Below are 19,557 nucleotides of genomic sequence, written 5' to 3'. Positions count from 1 at the left end.
ATTAACACACAAATGGCCCACAGGCTACCTTCCATTGTGTGCAGAATGACTGCTTCCATACAAACCCTTTAAGGAGTGATCTGATCTCAATAGAAGTGAACCACTTCACAATGTGAAGTTATAGCCACTCATGATAGACATTTCATTTTATGAACCGCAGGCGTTCTAACTTTGAAGTTATTAATTAGTCAACATAATCTGTATAACAAAGTAACAGATTTTCAAACTACATTCAACTATACACCCCATTTTTCTCTTCTCCCTCCTTCTGCCTTGCGCCCCCCCCCCCCCCCCCCAGTAGGGGGCACTAAGGAAGGGTTAATTAACCAGTGAGAGAAGGGGTGTGGGGTTGAGCCTTAGCGTGGGAGGAGAGCCATATAAAAGTGCCAGAGCAAAAGTGGCGCTTTATCCGCCCCGCTCACGATAGGAGGAAACGCTCCTTCTCTGTCACACATTCACACTGGACAGGAGGAGAATGTTAGCAGCAGCATCCAAAAGGAGAATGAAGGAGACCCACAAAATGATAGCTTTCACTTTGCTTTTCATCGCCACACTCCTTCACGGTAAGTAAAAACTCATACATCCAGGCTTTCCAAGCTGAAGTTGAAAGAAAGCATGGCCATCTGCAGAGATAGGGAGGGTCAGGGTAGAGACTCTTCAGAAGTATCTTTGCATTCACTGTGCCTAGAGTATAGACTAGTATTTACATGGCAGAATATAAGCTATTGTCTGGAACATAAACACTGGAAACATGCTTGATAGCAGGCTAAACCTCAATCCTGTACTATCTCCATCTGATCTATCACATTTCCTGCCAATGAGAAGAGACTTCACTTGAACTTTGAGCCATGTGTCTTTGTTCTGATGGCAACACCAAACTGCACGAACTAACATTACAACAATAGCAGTTATTTATGTAACACTTAATTGTGTGAGACTTTTGTTGCCGTGGAGGATGACATATTGAGATAGTAATTTGTTTCATCTCAAACTCATGCCATGTTCATGGGATGTATTACAAATGATGTCAATGGTAGTGGAAGTATCAGATTATATTTCTGCGAGTAGAAGACAGCTGGTTCAGCTATGGAAAGTACCTCGATCTGAGGAACACATGCATGCACATTAATGTTGAAAAGGAATCATTATACTGTACCAGTCAAAAGTTTGGACACCTACTCATTCAAGGGTTTTTCTTTATTTTGATTATTTTCTACATTGTATAGTGAAGACATCAAAACTATGAAACAACAGATATGGAATAATGTCAACCAAAAAAGTGTTAAACAAATCCAAATATATTTTAGATTTTAGATTCTTCAAAGTAACCACCAATTTGCATTGACGATAACTTTGCACACTCTTGGCATTCTCTCAACCAGTTTCACCTGGAATGCTTTTCCAACAGTCTTGAAGGATTTCCCACATATGCTGAGCACTTGTTGGCTTCTTTTCCTTCACTCTGTGGGCCCACTCATCCCAAACCATCTCAATTGGGTTGAGGTTGGGTGATTGTGGAGGCCAGGTCATCTAATGCAGCACTCCATCACTCTTCTTCTTGGTCAAATAGCCCTCACACAGCCCGGAGCTGTGTTGGGTCATTGTTGTGTTGAAAAACAAATGATAGTCCCACTAAGCGCAAACCAGATGGTATCGCTGCAGAATGCTGTGGTAGACATAGGGCTATCTTCTGTATACCACCCCTTCCTTGTCACAACACAACTGATTGGCTCAAACGCATTAAGAAGGAAAGAAATTCCACAAATGTACTTTTAACAAGGCACACCTGTTAATTGAAATGCATTCCGGGTGACTACCTCATGAAGCTGGTTGAAAGAATGCCAAGAGTGTGCAAAGCTGTCATCAAGGCAAAGGGTGGCTACTTTTAAGAATCTCAAATCTAAAATATATTTAGATTTGTTTAACACCTTTTTGGGTTACTACATGATTCCATATGTGTTATTTCATAGTTTTGATGTCTCACTATTATTCTACAATGTAGAAAATAGTCAAAATAAAGAAAAAACCCTTGAATGAGTAGGTGTCCAAACTTTTGACTGGTATTGTATCTTACAAAATCTTGAATCTTAAGAATGTGTGGACACTTATTTAATATAATTCACCATTCAATGAAAAGCTCAAGCTCGCTGACATAAATTACTGGTACCAGAATTCCTTACAGTTGTTCCAAGCAGTGTGAGGGAGAATGCATGGGTGCAAGAGGTTGAAAAAGCAACAGGAGAAGCAAGAGGTACAGTAGGGACAGAGAAACAGAGGGAGAAAGATGGCGAGAGTGAGAAAAGAAGGGAAAAGGACAAAACAGTCTATAGTTTGTTTAAAGACCGTATTTCCTGAGAAGAGCCAAGTCTTTTTGTTTTCAAACAAATTCATATTTATACCATTTGTTTTATTGCTGGGTGCTACCATCAACTTTAGAGATGTGGAAGAGAGAGGGCTGTTTTATGTTAGCACTACGCAGAATTACTGTAGTACGCTGGATTGAGTCAGAACTAAAAGACACTGGCATACAGTAGCTGTAGTAGGAGGTGCTTGTGAGAGATGGGGTTAGAGAAACGATCCAAACAGCAGGATGAGGGAATCTACTAAGGTGTTGTGGGACCCCAAAACTTGATGCAATTGTAAGTTTTGAATGTCACCTCTAAAAGTTCAATTAAACAAAACAGTGAATAGATGGATATCATCTGCAATCGCTCCATCTACAGCTTCACATGAGGAGATTGTAAAAGCCTGCCGATCTGAGTTTGAATTTGAATAAAACCACCTTGGTTTTCTTAACTGAAGTCTCTAACTAACATTTCTAGAGGTTGTGTTTGTAAACAGGATTTAAGCCATATGCTTTTCCTTGGTTAAGGAGGCTTACTAGTTTCAGAAAGAACTCGACCTGACCTCAGGGCCTGTAATTATGTGAATCAAAGATATTGTTTTAGCAACATCTACTGAACACTCACATAGGAACATGTCCAACAAAATGGCCTACGGCTGAAAACCCAGCACCCAATCTGAGCCAGAGGTTGCTTGTAAATACCTACTCAGGTATACACACATTTATTTTACCTTTATTTAACTAGGCAAGTCAGTGAAGAACAAATTCTTATTTACAATGGGTGGGTTAACTGCCTTGTTCAGAGTCAGAACGACAGGTTTTTACCTTTTCAGGTAGGTAAAAGTCATAGGGTTCGATCTAGCGACCTTTCGGTTACTGGCCCAACGCTCTAACCACTAGGCTACCTGCCGCCCGTAACAGAATTAAGCAGATTTGTTTTTATCTCAGAGACAACACATGGACTTGTGATAATAATGGTGGGCTATTCCTAATGAGAAGCAGGCTGCTTTTCCACCCAGTTCTCTCCTCAGTACATAACTATATATTTCACCCCCCGTTTTTTGTTACAGTCTGGCACAGAATAAAGTAGTAATAACAGTGGTAATACATGTTGCTCTCTCAGATCCACCCCAAAAAAAATTGACCAAAATAAATGAATCATTCTAAATGTAAAAGCATTCTGTTTTTTGTTAAAGGCAAGCCCACCTTTCCATTTGCGTGTCCTGATGTTGTTTAGTCCAGTCTGGACATGAATGTTATTCAATATCACCTCCAGAGGCATGTTAGTAATTAGTCTGCAGGAGATATGAGATCTCCTTGTGATTCTCTTAGAACTGAATCTATGTCCAAACTTTTTCTTATTTACTCTGTCCAGACAGGAACAGTTAAGGTAATGTATACAGCAGTGAAACTGTAACGGACAATCGGTGGAGTGAAATACATACACAAGTAGAAACAGATGTCGTGTGTACTGAATCCTGACTGAAGTCCCCAGCACTTAGCTGTCATAACCCCAGGGTGGGGCAGCCATGGGTGCTGCATTAGGGCCTGATTGAAAACATGAGATCCTCCATCCTTTTTCTGGGTTTAATGCCAGGGAAAAGATGGCTGGGTTGGTTCTGGGACAGAGACAGAGATCAAGTTGGCAAGTCAGGATTCTGCTGTTTCAGAGGCAAGAGCTGCAAAGCTGTGTTTATACCCCGAGGGACTGAGGTCCAATGTCACATTCCTCAGCCACTAAAAGCAGCACTTTCAGACGCAAATTCCTTAGGTCCATTAGGAGAGGTGTACTATAGTGTCATACACAAGAGAAACCTGAAGAGTGACTAGAATCGCCAGTAGAATGAGGTTTTATTCAGCATCGTTTCACCTCTAAAAGCACAAGAAAAAGGATTGACACCCACCATCTAAGATTGTTCTGAAATCATTTCTGTTAAGATTAGCATTCATGCAACATTATTTTGTTGAAATATATTTTGATCTCTGAGAAATTAAGCCAATTGATTGCATCCAAAAATTGGCAATTTTAATTTATACGATTCCAATAATATTCAATAAATATAGTACCTAACATCCAATTTGGACCAAAAATATTTTAACAATGGGCTAGACATGAAGAATCTAAACGAATGCCCCCCCCCCCCCCCCCCCCGAGCCAATCCCACCTCAACAACGAGTATATAGTATCAGTTCTATGTCTGACAAGTAGTATGGAGCTGTGGCTCGGAGTATTGTTTCTCATTCTATGTAGGCAGCTTCATTAAATAGCACCCACAAAACACCAGTCTCGACCTCAACAGTGAAGAGGCAACTTCAGGATGCTGGCCTTCTAGGCAGAGTTGCAAAGAAAAAGCCATATCTCAGACTTGCCAATAAAAAGAAAAGATTAAGATGGGCAAAAGAACACAGATACTGGAAGGAGGAACTCTGCCTTGAAGGCCAGCATCCCAGAGTCACCTCTTCACTGTTGAGGTTGAGACTGGTGTTTTGCTGGTATTATTTAATGAAGCTGCCAGTTGAGGACTTGTGAGGCGTCTGTTTCTCAAACTTGACAATCTAATGTACTTGTCCTCTTGCTCAGATGTGCACCGGGGTCTACCACTCCTCTTTCTATTCTGGTTAGAGCCAGTTTGCGCTGTTCTGTGAAGGGAGTAGTACACAGCGTTGTACGAGATCTTCAGTTTCTTGGCAATCTCTCGCATGGAATAGCCTTCATTTCTCAGAACAAGAATAGACTGATGAGCTTCATAATGAAGTTATTTGTTTCTGGCCATTTTGAGCCTGTAATCGAACCCACAAATGCTGATGATCCAAATACTCAACCAGTCTAAAGGCCAGTTTTATTGCGTCTTTAAATCAGAACAAGTTAGTTATGCAGTTATGGAACCGCCACCTGTCCCAGACCTGTTGTTTTTCAACTCTTAATGATCAGCTATGAAAAGCCAACTGAAAATTATTCATGATTATTATTTGACCATGCTTGTCACTTATGAACATTTTTGAACATCTTGGCATAGTTCTGTTATAATCTCCACCCGGCACAGCCAGAAGAGGACTGGCCACCCCTCATAGCCTGGTTCCTCTCTAGGTTTCTTCCTAGGTTTTGGCCTTTCTAGGGAGTTTTTCCTAGCCACCGTGCTTCTACACCTGCATTCTAGCTGTTTGGGGTTTTAGGCTGGGTTTCTGTACAGCACTTCGAGATATTATCTGATGTACGAAGGGCTATATAAAATAAAATTGATTGATTGATTGATTGAACAACAGTTTTTAGCTGTGCTAACATAATTGCAAAAGGGGTTTCTAATGATCAATTAGCCTTTTATAATGACAAACTTGGATTAGCTAATATAACGTGCCATTGGAACACAGGAGTGATGGTTGCTGATAATAGGCCTCTGTACGCCTATGTAGATATTCCATTAAAAATCAGCCGTTTCCAGCTACAATAGTCATTTACAACATTAACAATGTCTACACTGTATTTCTGATCAAGTTGATGTTGTTTTAATGGACAGAATATTTGCTTCTCTTTCAAAAACAAGGACACTTCTAAGTGACCCCAAACTTTTGAGCGGTAGTGTATATACATATTAGGAACACCTGCTCTTTCCATGACAGTAAACTGACTAGGTGAATCCAGGCAAAAGCTATGATCCCTTATTGATGTCACTTGTTAAATCCACTTTAATCAGCGTAGATGAAGGGGAGGAGACAGGTTAAAGAAGGAATTTTAAGCCTTGAGACATGGATTGTATATGTGTGACATTCAGAGGGTCAATGTGCAAGACGAAAGAATTAAGTGCCTTTGAACGGAGTATGGTAGTAGGTGTCAGACAACACCTTGTAGAGTCCAAGCCCGACAAATTGAGGCTGTTCTGATAGCAAAAGGGCGTGCAACAGAATATTAGGAAGGTGTTCTCAGTGTTAATACAGTGCCTTCAGAAAGTATTCACACCCCTTGACTTTTTACACATTTTGTTGTGTTACAAGGTGGGATTAAAATTGATTTGTCATTTTTTGTCAACGATCTACACAAAATACTCTGTCAAAATGGAATAAAAATTCTTACAATTGTAAAAAATCTAATTATAATAATAATTTGAAAAAATAACACAAATATACTGTATCTTAATTAGATAAGTATTCAACCCCTTGAGTCAAGACCTTTGGCAGCGATAACATCTGCAATTACAGCACATTATACTTTTTTTTATTCTTCAAGCTCTGTCAAGTTGGTTGTTGATTATTGCTAGACAGTCATTTTCAAGTCTTGCCATAGATTTCCAAGACACAACTCTAGCTAGGCCACTCAGGAACATTCAATGACATCTTGGTAAGCAACTCCAAAGTATATTTGGCCTTTTAGGTTATTGTCTTGCTGAAAGGTGAATTTGTCTCACAGTTTATGTTGGAAAGAAGACTGAACCAGGTTTTTCCCTAGGATTTTGCCTGTACTTAGCTCTATTCCGTTTATTTTTATCCTAACAAACTCTAGTCCATGCCGATGACAAGCATACTCATAACATGATGCAGCCACCACCATGCTTGAAAATATGAAGAGCAGTACTCAGTGATGTGTTGGATTTGTCCCAAACATAATACTGTGTATTCAGGACATAAAGTTATATGTCTTTGTCACATTTTTTGCAGTTTTACTTTAGAGCCTTGTTGGAAACAGAATGCATGTTTTGGAATAATTCTTATTCTGTACAGACTTCCTTCTTTTCACTCTGTCATTTACGTTAGTATTGTGGAGTAACTACAATGTTGTTGATCCATCCTCAGTTTTTTCCTATCACAGCCATTCAACTCTGTAACGGTTTTAAAGTCACCATTGGACTCATGGTGAAAGCCCTGAGCGGTTTCCTTCCTCTCCAGCAAACTGAGTTAGAAAGGACACCTGTGTCTTTGTAGTGACTGGGTGTATTGATACACCATCCAAAGTGTAATTAATAACTTCACCATGCTCAAAGGGACATTCAAAGTCTGATTTTTTACCCATCTACCTAGGTGCCCTTCTTTGCGAGGCATTGGAAAACCTCCCTGGTCTTTGTGGTTGAATCTGTGTTTGACATTCACTGCTTGACTGATGGACCTTTCAGATCGTTGTATGTGTGGGGTACAGAGATGACTTAGTCAGAAAAAAATCATGTTCAACACTATTGTTGCTCACAGAGTGAATCCATGGAACTTATTAAGTGACTTGTTAAGCAAATTTGTACTCCTGAACTTATTTAAGCTTGTCAAAACAAAGGGTTTGAGTACGTATTGACTCGAGACATTTTATTTTTTCATTTTTAATGAATTTGAATTTTTTTCTAAAAACATCATTCCACTTTGACAATATGGGGTATTGTGTGTAGGCCAGTGACACAAAATCGAAATGTTATCAATTTTAAATTCAGGCTGTAACACAACAAAATGTGGAAAAAGTCAAGGGGTGTAAATACTTTATAAATGCTCTGTATATATATTTTTAACTAAGTCCCTTAAACGAGACTCTAAGTCATTCAAACAAGATAATTAGTAGTCTCCTCTTTTTTTGTCTTGGGCTTCAGGGCATCCATTAGTAAACACAATTAAATTGCCACAAAATTGCAGGAAAAACCAAACTCAAGTGACACGTGTATTAACAGTTGCTAGCCTACGTATACCAGTGTGAGAACCTCCCTCAGTACTGTTGACTCACCTGTTTACACGACACACTGACTGTTTGACACTTGTGGCACCTGCTCATCATACGGATTTAGCCAATCCAATCAATGCAACACACAGCATTTAACACACTGCAACAACTGACCGTAAATGTTCAATTCCATAAGCAAACACGGTAGAAAGACAGTCGGAAATGTCCAACCTAGTGATACAGTAGCCTATCCAAAACCCTGCCAAATTCTACACACTTTTATTTTAGAATGGCTATGACCTGTTCTTGCTTGGACAAGACTTATGTGTCTTTAACTAGAAAACAACAATGTGTTACTGTATGGGGAAATGACAGGGAGGGAGGAGAGAGTCGTAATGAGATCTACAGAAATGTCATAATGCCTAGTGGGTGAGGTAATGACGTTGTGTGAGAGGAGTGGAAAGGAGGGGGCCATTAGTATCTCAGTAAACATGTTCAATCTCAGGAAAAAGAGTCAGACGCATGGCTTATTAGTGTTTTTTATACCAGTACTATGTCCAGTTTAGTCTATTAAACATACACTGCCCAGCATGGTATCCACTGTATTAGCACTGTCCGTAGTAGCTGACAATAGTAGCATTCAATAGTACAAACTGTTAAGTCTGAACTTGATTCAACCCATAACAGTAACTTACTTGAAAATATAAATTGGCACTTCACGTAAAACAGGCTTTCACCTCAGAGGGCCTGATGGGTAGAAGTAGTAAAAAAACTTGTTTTTGGAAAAAAATGTATTAATTCAATATCACTGTGAGCCAACAATTTCAGTAAATCAGTAGTATATTTCAATAAGGAGTTCAGATGTTTAACAGGCTAGCTAGATGGAAACTTAATTCACCTAGATGATTTGATATTGTGTATTCCACTGACTAATGAGTCTGAAACGGGCACTGGTGTTGTCTAGGGAAGCACAGCTCTCCTATTAATTCTTCGTGGCATGTGAGAGCTGGGACTGAGATGGAGTCAGTATCAAATCCCATTAGTTTAAAAGACAGCCATCCCCAAGTAAGGGTATCAGTGATATATCAAGACCCCCGTTCAAAAGGCCCCACTTACAGGCACAAGGGACTTATATTTCACATTATATTTCACTTTAAAACTTACCATGGCGTTTATATGCCCATGGTTTCACCCTGTTGGAGGATAATGGGTGTTACACACTGGAGAGATATCCTTACCCTCTTTTAGCAGTGAGTGGCACCTCTCTTATAGCATAACGCCTGGCAAAGAAGACTTTAGACATACCATATTTGATGGTTGGTTTATTGAAATATCAAATGCTTCAAGGGTTTAGAAATTATAAGTTAGTTTTGGAGAGTGTGAAAGCGGTGCAGGTGTTATACTGAAACAAATATAAACGCAACATGCAACAATTTCAAAATATTTACTGAGTTACAGTTCATATGAGGAAACAAGTTAATTGAAATATATTCATTAGGCACTAATCTATGGATTTCACATGACTGGGAATACAGATATGCATCTGTTGGTCACAGATACATTTAAAAAAATGGGGCTCACAATGGGCAACAGAATCTCATCACTGTATTTTTAAGCATTCAAATTGCCTTCAATCAAATGCAATTGCATTCGTTGTCCGTAGCATATGCATGCCCATACCATAGGCCCACCGCCATCATGGGACACTGTTCACATTGTTGAACATCAGCAAACCACTCGCCCACACGACACAATGCACATGGTCTGCAGTTGAGGCTCCTGAAACATGGGACAAACACGTTACATGTTGCATTTATGTTTTTGTTCAGTGTATATTAATCCACATGAGTAGTTATGTAGTTTTGAAGAAGTAAGAATCTTATCTGTCTGTCCAGCCACATAGCTAACTGGGTATGAGGACATGAATGCACATACTAAGACTTTAAGGAGTGTAATAATATAACTTCCATTTCCAGTAAATGACACAGAGGCCTATGTATTAAAGCCAGTGTACTTGCTACATAGGTCCCATAATGTCTGTCATTAGACCAGAGAGAAATTTCCCTGAGGGGCTCGTACCTACCATCCCAGCGGGAGTGTGTCTGGAGTCAGGCTCCTGGCTGTCGGCGACAAGAGAACGTTTATTTGCACTGGGGCCGTGTTCCCACGCATCCAGGACATCTACTTGAAACAATTACTGAGGAAGTCCCGCAGCATTATCAAGGACCCCACTCATGAGGTGTTCACTCCCTTACCATCGGACAGATGGTATCGGAGCATGGTCTGCAACAGTTTCTATCTAAAAGCCATCAGACTGCTGTACACTTGAACTGGACTGACGACCTGCACTGACTCTCCGTCCCTTAGCACACATGCATGCTCACACACACACACATCACAATTGCTGCTACCAGACTCTTATTTACTATTGCTAATAGTGCACAATTTAAACACTTGGCCCACAATCCCCCCTTTTCTGATACATGTGTAAACATTGTACTATAAATTGTGCCTTCCTGTATTATACTGATGCTAAATTGTTTATTCTATTCTACTGAGCCATTGACTTTGTTGGTATTCTTGTATTTTATTATTGTTGAGGAGCCTGCAAGTAAGCATTTTATTGGACGGTGTCTACCATGTTTATTCTGTACATGAGACTAATAAGACTAGAAACTTGAACTTGGAACAGGCTGAGCTGAAGACTTATCCCACAGTTAGGCTATTAATTACAGGTCCTTCTTTAGTGCTGCATGGGGCCTAATTGATTTCAGGTCAGGCCCTGGGTGGAGTCTATTAGAGACGGGCTCCATTGGTTTAACAAACACCTCACTCTAGATTACATTCACAGCCCATGAGACCCCCCCCTCCCTTGGGATCACTGCTAATACCAGAATATATTGGTGTGGCAGGATTGCTATCAGTTCTGCGAGTCCAGGTGCTAAGTGAAGTCTGTTTGCACACATGCTGTAGAATTATGTGGTGGTGATATAAGCCAGGATAGGTCTGGGCTCAGTTGAGCATAGCTTGGAAAAACAATGTCATGTAAAAATCAATACAAATGACCATGTAGCTTGGTGTAAATTAGAATAGCAACCCTCAAGCTAAGTGACACAGAAGACTCTACTCTTTCAGGATTGGACATCATTGTTGTGACAAAGTTGTCATAGTAGCTACAGTACATGTTGGGATGCAAGTGTTATACTATAAGTTATCCAATTGTTCTCTTCCAGGTGGCGTAGTTGCAGAATATGAGGTTGTTACTGGGCCCACACGGCCAGTGAATGATGCTGGAGTCATTCGTGGGGACGACATTGATACTACACAACTGGCAGATGAAGGTAAGAAACTTATCCATTAGCAGATTATCTCCACAGAGCCACTATGGGTGTTGCTGTATTTATATACCAGCCTATAGGCTCATCCCATCATTTTTTTGTCAACAATTAATTAAATACAATTGGACATAGGCCTAAAACCCTAACCCTTTTTTTCAGAGGCAGATACACCCTTTCACCAGATCACTGTATTCCCCAGTATGCCTGGACTGGATTCCAACCTCTCAGACATTTTAGATGACACCACAGCGGCTCCAGTCACCGAGGTGGTAGAGGAGACCACAGACATGAGGGAGGCCACAGGGAAGGAGACCCAGGCTCCCCAGCAGATTCTTACCTCCCACTCAAGTGACATTGTGCTCATCCCAGAGGTGATCCTAGAGTGCAGTGACAATACCAACCAAATTGGGCCTCCCGAGTGGCGCAGCGGTCTAAGGCACTGCATCGCAGTGCTAGAGGCGTCATTACAGTCCCGGGTTCAATCCTGGGCTGTGTCGCTGCTGGCCGCGACTGGGAGACCCATGACGCGGCACACAATTGGCCCAGTGTTGTCTGGGTTAGGGGAGTGTTTGGCCAGCCGTGATGTCCTTGTCCTATTGCGCTCTAGTGACTCCTTGCCAGGCACATGCATGCTGTCTTTGGTCACAAGTTGTTACGGTGTTTCCTCTGACACATTGGTGTGGCTGGCTTCCAGGTTAAGCATGCACTGTGTTGCAGCGATGGGACAAGACTAACTACCAATTGAATATCACAAAATTGGGGAGAAAAATGGGTAAAAAGTACAAAAATAATATTATTTGTATTTTTTATACTATCCAAATCACCCAATCCAAGTTCCGAATGAATGATACAGGTCTGATCTCTCTCCACAGGCTGGTGTGATGTGTGTTGATAAAGAAGCGGTCCAGAACAGAGATGCAGTGAGTCTGAAAATAAAGGCCTCGTCCAGCTGTGTAAGTACTGTCCACGCCACAGGTACGCGCGCACATGTATGGACACACACCTCACCAAAGGAAAAGCCACTGCATTCCTGATCTGACATTCAGAAAACCCTCTCTGCAGCAGTGTCCACCTCAGTTCAAACTGTATCCAGAGGGTAGTCTCAAGGTGGAAAATGTGAGCGGAAGCTAAGATGGTCAGAGTAAGAAGTTACAGGTGACTGGGTCTTGAAGCAAAATCATAACAGGAAAAAGGAAAAGGAGTTTGTTTACAGAGATGCCACTTTCAATTTCCCCTTTTCAAACCATTGCACATGAGCTAAGAAGGAAATTCCTCTTCATTAAATCAGCAGTGATTAATATGTCTCCAGTGGGCAGTTTTCGAGGAGGCAAGTGGCACACCAGCCCTTCTCCTCCTTAGTTATGCCTGCCAGGTTGGGGGAGTCAAAAGTGTGTTACAACTCAAGGTATGCCTTCAGGAGAGAGGTCCAGAGAGGGCGAGAAGAACGTGTTGAAAGGTTTGGCGTGAAGGGTGGCTGGGCGGTGGTGGGGCTGCTGCTTTAGCGTATGTATCAAAGTGATTCCTCAGCGTCTTGGGGCAGTGCCGGTTGGGCTAACAGGAATTCTGCTCCGTGCAGGTCAGGCCAGGTTAGGGAAGGGATGTCTGGCATTTCTCAGCTGTGTCTGTCTGCCCGCCGTCTGGAGCTCCAGCTCCTCTGATCTCAGTCACGATTAAATTGTATTAAATGGTTCCTGGGAATAGAGGAGTCTATCCCCCATTAAGGGGCCTATGTAACAGTATTGAATGGGACCGAGCTCCCCCCACTCTTTCTCCATTTAGGCTTGCATGGGAAAGCCCCTGCAGCATGGCATGTAATCAGTGACACGCTCACTCTTACACCAGACTAAGCGTTATGACTTGATTGGCTTCATCCGTGTTAGACACCACATTTCCTTTGAAGTGGGGGAACTTTAATGACACATCCATGTATGTTTCCAATTATATGAGGATCATATTTAGATATATAAAAAGTTTTCAATTATAAACAAATTACTGATACAAAATGGTGCACTACACAATATAGCTGCACCAGAGGCTGGAGGCAAAACATGTTTTACCTTGAGCTAACAGCAACTACTCAAACTTCTAATAGAACATTCCTGAATGATAACATAAAGTAGGCTATCAAATACATGTCATCCAATGACCCCTCACCCCTCAATTCTAACCCCTTACAGAGAGTACTCGAAAATAAGTTGATTCAGGGAAAAGAGAAGTGAATAAAACTGTTTTCAACATAAAGATTATGGTTTGTGTGCTGTACATGCATTATATTGTACATGCTCTGAGTGCCATAGCAGATGAGGCCTTGAGAGCGGTCTAGTTTCCTTGGCAGAGCCCGTGAGCTTTGTAATGAGGCCAGCTGTCCACTCTGGGGCTGGGATCAAGGGTTTGAGCAGAGCTGTCTGTGGGGGCTGGTGGCTCTATTTGGATCATGTTACATAGGGTGGAGTATAATTGCACAAGGTTTTGGTATCATTTTTTGGCTTATGGGAAGGAAAGAAAGAAAGAAAGAAAGAAAGAAAGAAAGAGGGAAATATGGGATGAGGTAGGTTCCTTTCAGGGTATACATTTCTAAAGAGCCATAGTTGTGAATGTGAATGCACAATAATGTACTGTATGTGAGCACACTTCGGGAAGACAATTCACACTTCAATTATCTAAATGACAAGGACTAACCAGAAGTTCTGTAGCCCCAAGTGCAAACACTTTATTAATCCAACTAGTCTTTCCACAGGAAGAGACCAGGTCTAAAATTGAAAGTGTTCTGGAGCACCTGTGTGGGGTCGACTGTAAACTGGAGGTCTTTCAGGAGGACAACTCTAAAGAAATCCTGATCTTTGGCCAATACATAGAAGGTTAGCCTCCTCCTCTGCTTTTTAATAATGTGGGATGACTCCGATAGTCTTGTTGAAAAAATATTAACCAAATCACATTTTCTCTTCTTACAGCTGATGCTAAAGGAATGGCAGAGAAGTTCAACAATGACAATATAAAAGACAAGGTAGAGTCTCACGTCTCTTTATTTCTAATTAAATACCAGGAAAACACATTATTCCAATTACACATATGAAGTTCACATAATTCACACCACGTACACTTCCATGCCTGAGTCATGAGAAAGACATTATGTTCAGTGGCCACTGCAGTCACACCTACAATAAAGGGCTTTAATTTGTGGTAAGTGAGGAAAAGTCACAGTGCTGATTTGGCTCCTGATCTAACCACAGTGAAATAAACAAGGAGACACGCCTCCAGGCTCCAAGCTGCTGGGAAGATGTTGCATGACAAACAGAAGAAGAAAAAATACGCTGGAATTCCTTTTTTCCCCAGTGGACATGGTGTTGAGTGTTCCCAGCGGGAAGGAGGAATGGGTGATTCCTTCTCCAACCATGTTGTCCTTTTGACATTAGACACTCTGTGCTCCATCTCTACACCCGTCCTTACACCCCTTGCAACACTAAAAACAGTTAAGTGAGCTGCACCCAGCCACACTTTTCTCATTATGTTGGTCAGTCAGTTCAATAGCACCTTTGTGTTCAGACTTTGCTGTGGAGGGTTGGGAGATTATGCCCTTTCTCCACTCAGTCAGTTATCTCTATACTGTATAGCCTGGGTACATAACGCCTAGTCATCCTCTACAGCAGGGATGGGCAACTTTGATGGGGGCCACAAAAAAAACATAACTCATGGGGGTCTGCGTTTGTAGTTTTACAGCTATTTTACTGCAGTTCTACACACTTTACCACAGTGTGGAGGCAAATGTTTGCAGTTTTTAATATGATAACTGATGATCAAATGGGCAGTACCCTGGTTAGTACTTCAACCATGCTTACCACAAGTTTAGATAGCTGGCCGCTAAACTAATTTACCAATCTAAAATAAAATTGCTGACATAGGCTAATTGAGTTTTATTTGTTTTATTTTAATTTCACCTTTATTTAAGCAGGTACAGAAGAAGAAGTTGAGAAGAAGTTCAAATTTACAACTGCGACCTGGCCAAGATAAAGCAAAGCAGTGTGACAAAAACAACACAGTTACACAACCAAATTTTAAAATTGCACCTTGTATATTCTATCTCTCAACAGGAAGTTGAGACCCTGACTGTTTTAATTGATTCATGGTCTACTGAAGGGGGCTGCCAGTTGCCTATCCCGGCTCTACAGTCTAGGGGTAAAATATCCTGATCCAGATGGCATCAGAGGCCCTGCTATTACTAGTGACAGTATACAATCTATACCAGAAAAATGCAGATGACTGCTGTAATTCACACAGGGTATTTTGTAAGAAAGACCATGTACAGTTCCAGCCATGCAGAGATTGTGGATTCTTTGCTTGTAGAACTATTTAGAACTTTTTTCCCCCTCCCCTCTGTGTCCCCCTTACATTTATTTATGAAAACCCTGAATTCCTGATATTAACATGTATAACTCTCCTCGTCTCTCCAGATTGATTTTGAGGAAGCTGTTCCTCGCTGGGGGAAGAACTCCAAGCTAGTGCTGGTCTCCCTGCTGCTCACTGGACTGCTCCTGGCTATTCTGCTCATCGCAGGTTACTACCTGAAAACCCACCGCCCACCACCCAAGGGAGCGAGACTGGTGAGTGGTCATGATATGAGAGAGACCCATAGAAAACTAAAACAGTGTAAAGGACCAAGTTCACTGGGAAGATTGGGTGGTTGATGCACCTCTCGCTTGTCTATTTAAAATGTTATGACTGGATTTGAGGAGAGGTTATCCTTTGGTTGCTTCCTCACTAAAAACCCACACTCACATAAACAGCTCTAAGTCTTCTCTGCTGTTTCTATTTCATCCTCATACCAGGTGGCCAGATATGTAAAAAAAAAAAAAATCCTACAAAAGCCTCATGAGATTGTCCGAAATAGAGAACGTTCAGCACTGTTGCTACTCTCCTTAGGAGTGGCACCCAGCAAAAATGACTGCAAGAGCACAGCGCAGAATGCTCAATGAGGTTTAGAAGAATCCTAGTTTCAGCTAAAGACTTAGAAATTTATGGAACATGCTAACATCTCTGTTGACGAGTTTACTATATGTAAAACACTAAACAAGAATGGTGTTCATGGGAGGACACCACGGAAGAAGCCACTGCTGTCAAAAAAAAACATTGCTGCACGTCTGAAGTATGCAAACGAGCACCTGGATATTCCACAGCGCTACTGGCAAAATATTCTGTGGATGAAACTACAGTTGAGTTGTTTGGAAGGAAGGAACACACAACACTATGTGTGGAGAAAAAAAAGGCACAGCACACCAACATCAAAACCTCATCCCAACTGTAAAGTATGGTGGATGGAGCATGATGGTTTGGGGCTGCTTTGCTGCCTCAGGGCCTGGACAGCTTGCTACAGTATCACTAACAGAAAAATGAATTCCCATGTTTATCAAGACATTTTGCAGGAGAATGTAAGGCTATCTGTACGCCAATTGTAGCGCAACAGAAGTTGGGTGATGCAACAGGACAACGACCCAAAACACAGTAGTAAATAAACAACAGAATGGTTTCAACAGAAGAAAATACACCTTCTGGAATGGCCCAGTCAGAGTCCTGACCTCAACCCAAATGAGATGCTGTGGCATGACCTCGAGAGAGGTTCACACCAGACATCCCAAGAATATGACTGAACTGAAACAGTTGTGTAAAGAGGAATGGTCCAAAATTCCTTCTGACCGTTGTGCAGGTCTGATCCGCAACCACAGAAAACGTTTGGTTGAGGTTATTACTGCTAAAGGAGGGTCAACCAGTTATTAAATCCAAGGGTTCACATACTTTTCCCACCCTGCACTGTGAATGTTTACACGGTGTGTTCAATAAAGACATGAAAAGTATAATTGTTTGTGTGTTATTAGTTTAAGCAGACTGTGTTTGTCTATTGTTGTGACTTAGATGAAGATCAGATCAAATGTTAGGACCAATTTATGCAAAAATCCAGGTAATTCCAAAGGGTTCACATACTTTTTCTTGCCACTATATAAAACATGTCCTAAACTCAATACAAACTGTATGTGATGTGCCGTTGTTTGCTATTCCTTCAGTTGAATCTGTACTGTTATCACAATATTTCAGTATTAAGTCCAAGCTCTATACCTCTTAACACTTATGGCCCATCCCAGCCTGCCATCAGTTTCTTTAATTGAATCTATATGGTTCCTCTGTTGTGCCTGCAGGCCGAAGAGGGTTTCCAGGTGGATGAGGAGAACCAGGCCAACACCCTGGTGTCTGTGGCCCCTCTGCAACCACAGGAGCCCCTGGACAAGCCCCCCACCAACGGCCACGCCGCCACCCAGACTCCCGTTGCCGACACCGAAATGTGAACAAGCTCTGAATGACACCCCCCACGCCCCATCACCACATTCCCAATACCTCTCCCCCTCAGTTACCTGGGGATACTGCACTCTGACACAGATTCAACATCCAACCCTCCACCCCCAGGATGATGACAATGAGGAAACTGATGATGACGATGTCTGTAATGTGAAAAAGAGATTGTGATCACTGGCCTCTATTAGGTTTCAGTAGCGTCAGAGAAGGAGCCCAAACTCTGAGTTTGGGGGACTGGACAGCTGGGACAGACTGCAGTCCAGAAACAATAATCACAGCAAAAAAAGGGCAACAGATCACCGGAATTGACAGTTTGTGTTGCTGTATCCAAATTCAAGTATAAATCAAGGTATATGCTATATCTTAAACACTTGCAGATCTGAAATATACTAATTTGAACTAAAGGGTCATCGTAGTTTAAAGTATTGATTGCTTGGTTCATTTGTTTGTATGATCTTATGTGATTGTTTGCTTGGTTCATTTGTTTCAGAATGATGTACAGTAGGCTTAGTGCGTCACTATTTCTATCAAGACAAACTTTCTATTGTAGTTTTTTTAAACATGTTTTTTCTGTTCTGACTTACCACTGTGTCTTTGAGAATGTTGAACCAGGTAGACTCATTTTATCATTCAGGAAAACAAACAGACAAGTTTTGTGTGGCGAATTTGATCAATAATATTAGTCTCTATGGTGCACTGCCATTAGATTGACAAAACCCCTAATAACATATTCAACATTCCAAAGACACTTTATGTCCTCAATAAATCAGTTCATCATGAAACATACATGGATGAAAGTAAAGCTGTATTTTAGCTATTGTTTTTTAAGGACTGATTGTTTTCATACAATATTGCATGTGTACATATGCCATTTTTCTCTGTTCGTAATATCTGTCCCATAAATTGTGATTGTGTCAATGTTGCTACTGTTTTTTGTCTTTCTGACCATGTCACACTAGCCTTGTCACGATCGTGTGGGAGTGAGACGGACCAAAACGCAGCATGTGGAAAATAAGCCATCTTCTTTTATTTGTGAAGAAGGCAAAACGAAACAAAACACTTACAAACTAACAAAACAACAAACGACCGTGAAGCTATAAACGTAGTGCACACACACAGGCTACAAACGTTCAACATAGACAATTACCCACAACAAACTAAAGCCTATGGCTACCTTAAATATGGCTCCCAATCAGAGACAACAATATCCAGCTGTCTCTAATTGAGACCCAATTCAGGCAACCATAGACTTTCCTAAACACCTACACTCAACCATAGACACAGCTAGACAACTACACTAAACATAAACCCAACTACTCTAAATAAACCCCCTAAACCTACAACCACCCTAGACACTACAAAACCCACATAAATTACCCATGTCACACCCTGACCTAACTAAAATAATAAAGAAAACAAAGAATACTAAGGCCAGGGCGTGACATAACCCCCCCCCCCCTTAAGGTGCGAACTCCGGGCGCACCAGCACAAAGTCTAGGGGAGGGTCAGGGTGGGCATCTGACCACGGTGGTGGCTCAGGCTCTGGGCGAGGTCCCCACCCCACCATAGTCAATCCCAGCTTACGTCTCTCCCTCAGAATGACCACCCTCATTATACACCCACTTAGGTTAAGGGGAAACACCAAGAGAAAGGACAGCTCCGGGATGAGGTAGCTCAGGACAGAGAGGTAGCTCAGGACAGAGGGATAGCTCAGGACAGAGAGGTAGGTCAGGATAGAGAGATAGCTCAGGATAGAGGGGCAACTCCGGACTGAATGGCAGCTCCGGACAGAGAGACAGCTCTGGACTGAGGGACAGCTCATGACTGGCTGACGGCTCTGGACGCTCATGGCTGGCTGACGGCTCTGGACGCTCATAGCTCACTGACGCCTCTGGCAGATCCTGTCTGGT

At 41.7% G+C, this 19,557-nt stretch overlaps 1 protein-coding gene across 1 annotated transcript; it reads left to right on the top strand.

The window, feature by feature from the left end:
* The first annotated feature begins 417 nt into the window (after positions 1 to 417).
* LOC129815145 (hematopoietic progenitor cell antigen CD34-like) lies at positions 418 to 18,565 on the top strand. The gene is made up of 8 exons (XM_055868574.1): positions 418 to 563; positions 11,204 to 11,311; positions 11,468 to 11,679; positions 12,181 to 12,261; positions 14,046 to 14,166; positions 14,260 to 14,312; positions 15,757 to 15,906; positions 17,494 to 18,565. Exons 1-8 carry the CDS (start codon positions 476 to 478, stop codon positions 17,638 to 17,640), a joined length of 960 nt encoding a protein of 319 aa, XP_055724549.1. The 5' UTR covers positions 418 to 475; the 3' UTR covers positions 17,641 to 18,565.
* Positions 18,566 to 19,557: the final 992 nt, after the last annotated feature.

This window comes from Salvelinus fontinalis, chromosome 18 (genome assembly GCF_029448725.1).
Source record: "Salvelinus fontinalis isolate EN_2023a chromosome 18, ASM2944872v1, whole genome shotgun sequence".
Classification (NCBI taxonomy): Eukaryota; Metazoa; Chordata; class Actinopteri; order Salmoniformes; family Salmonidae; genus Salvelinus; species Salvelinus fontinalis.
This window is presented reverse-complemented; position numbering and strand designations above follow the sequence as displayed.

Excerpts from the sequence above, each read along its gene's own strand:
- LOC129815145 (XM_055868574.1), top strand. The coding sequence starts at position 476 with ATGTTAGCAGCAGCATCCAAAAGGAGAATGAAGGAGACCCACAAAATG. Across the intron at positions 564-11,203 it reads CATCGCCACACTCCTTCACG|GTGGCGTAGTTGCAGAATAT; the intron begins GTAAGTAAAAAC and ends GTTCTCTTCCAG. Across the intron at positions 11,312-11,467 it reads TACACAACTGGCAGATGAAG|AGGCAGATACACCCTTTCAC; the intron begins GTAAGAAACTTA and ends CCTTTTTTTCAG.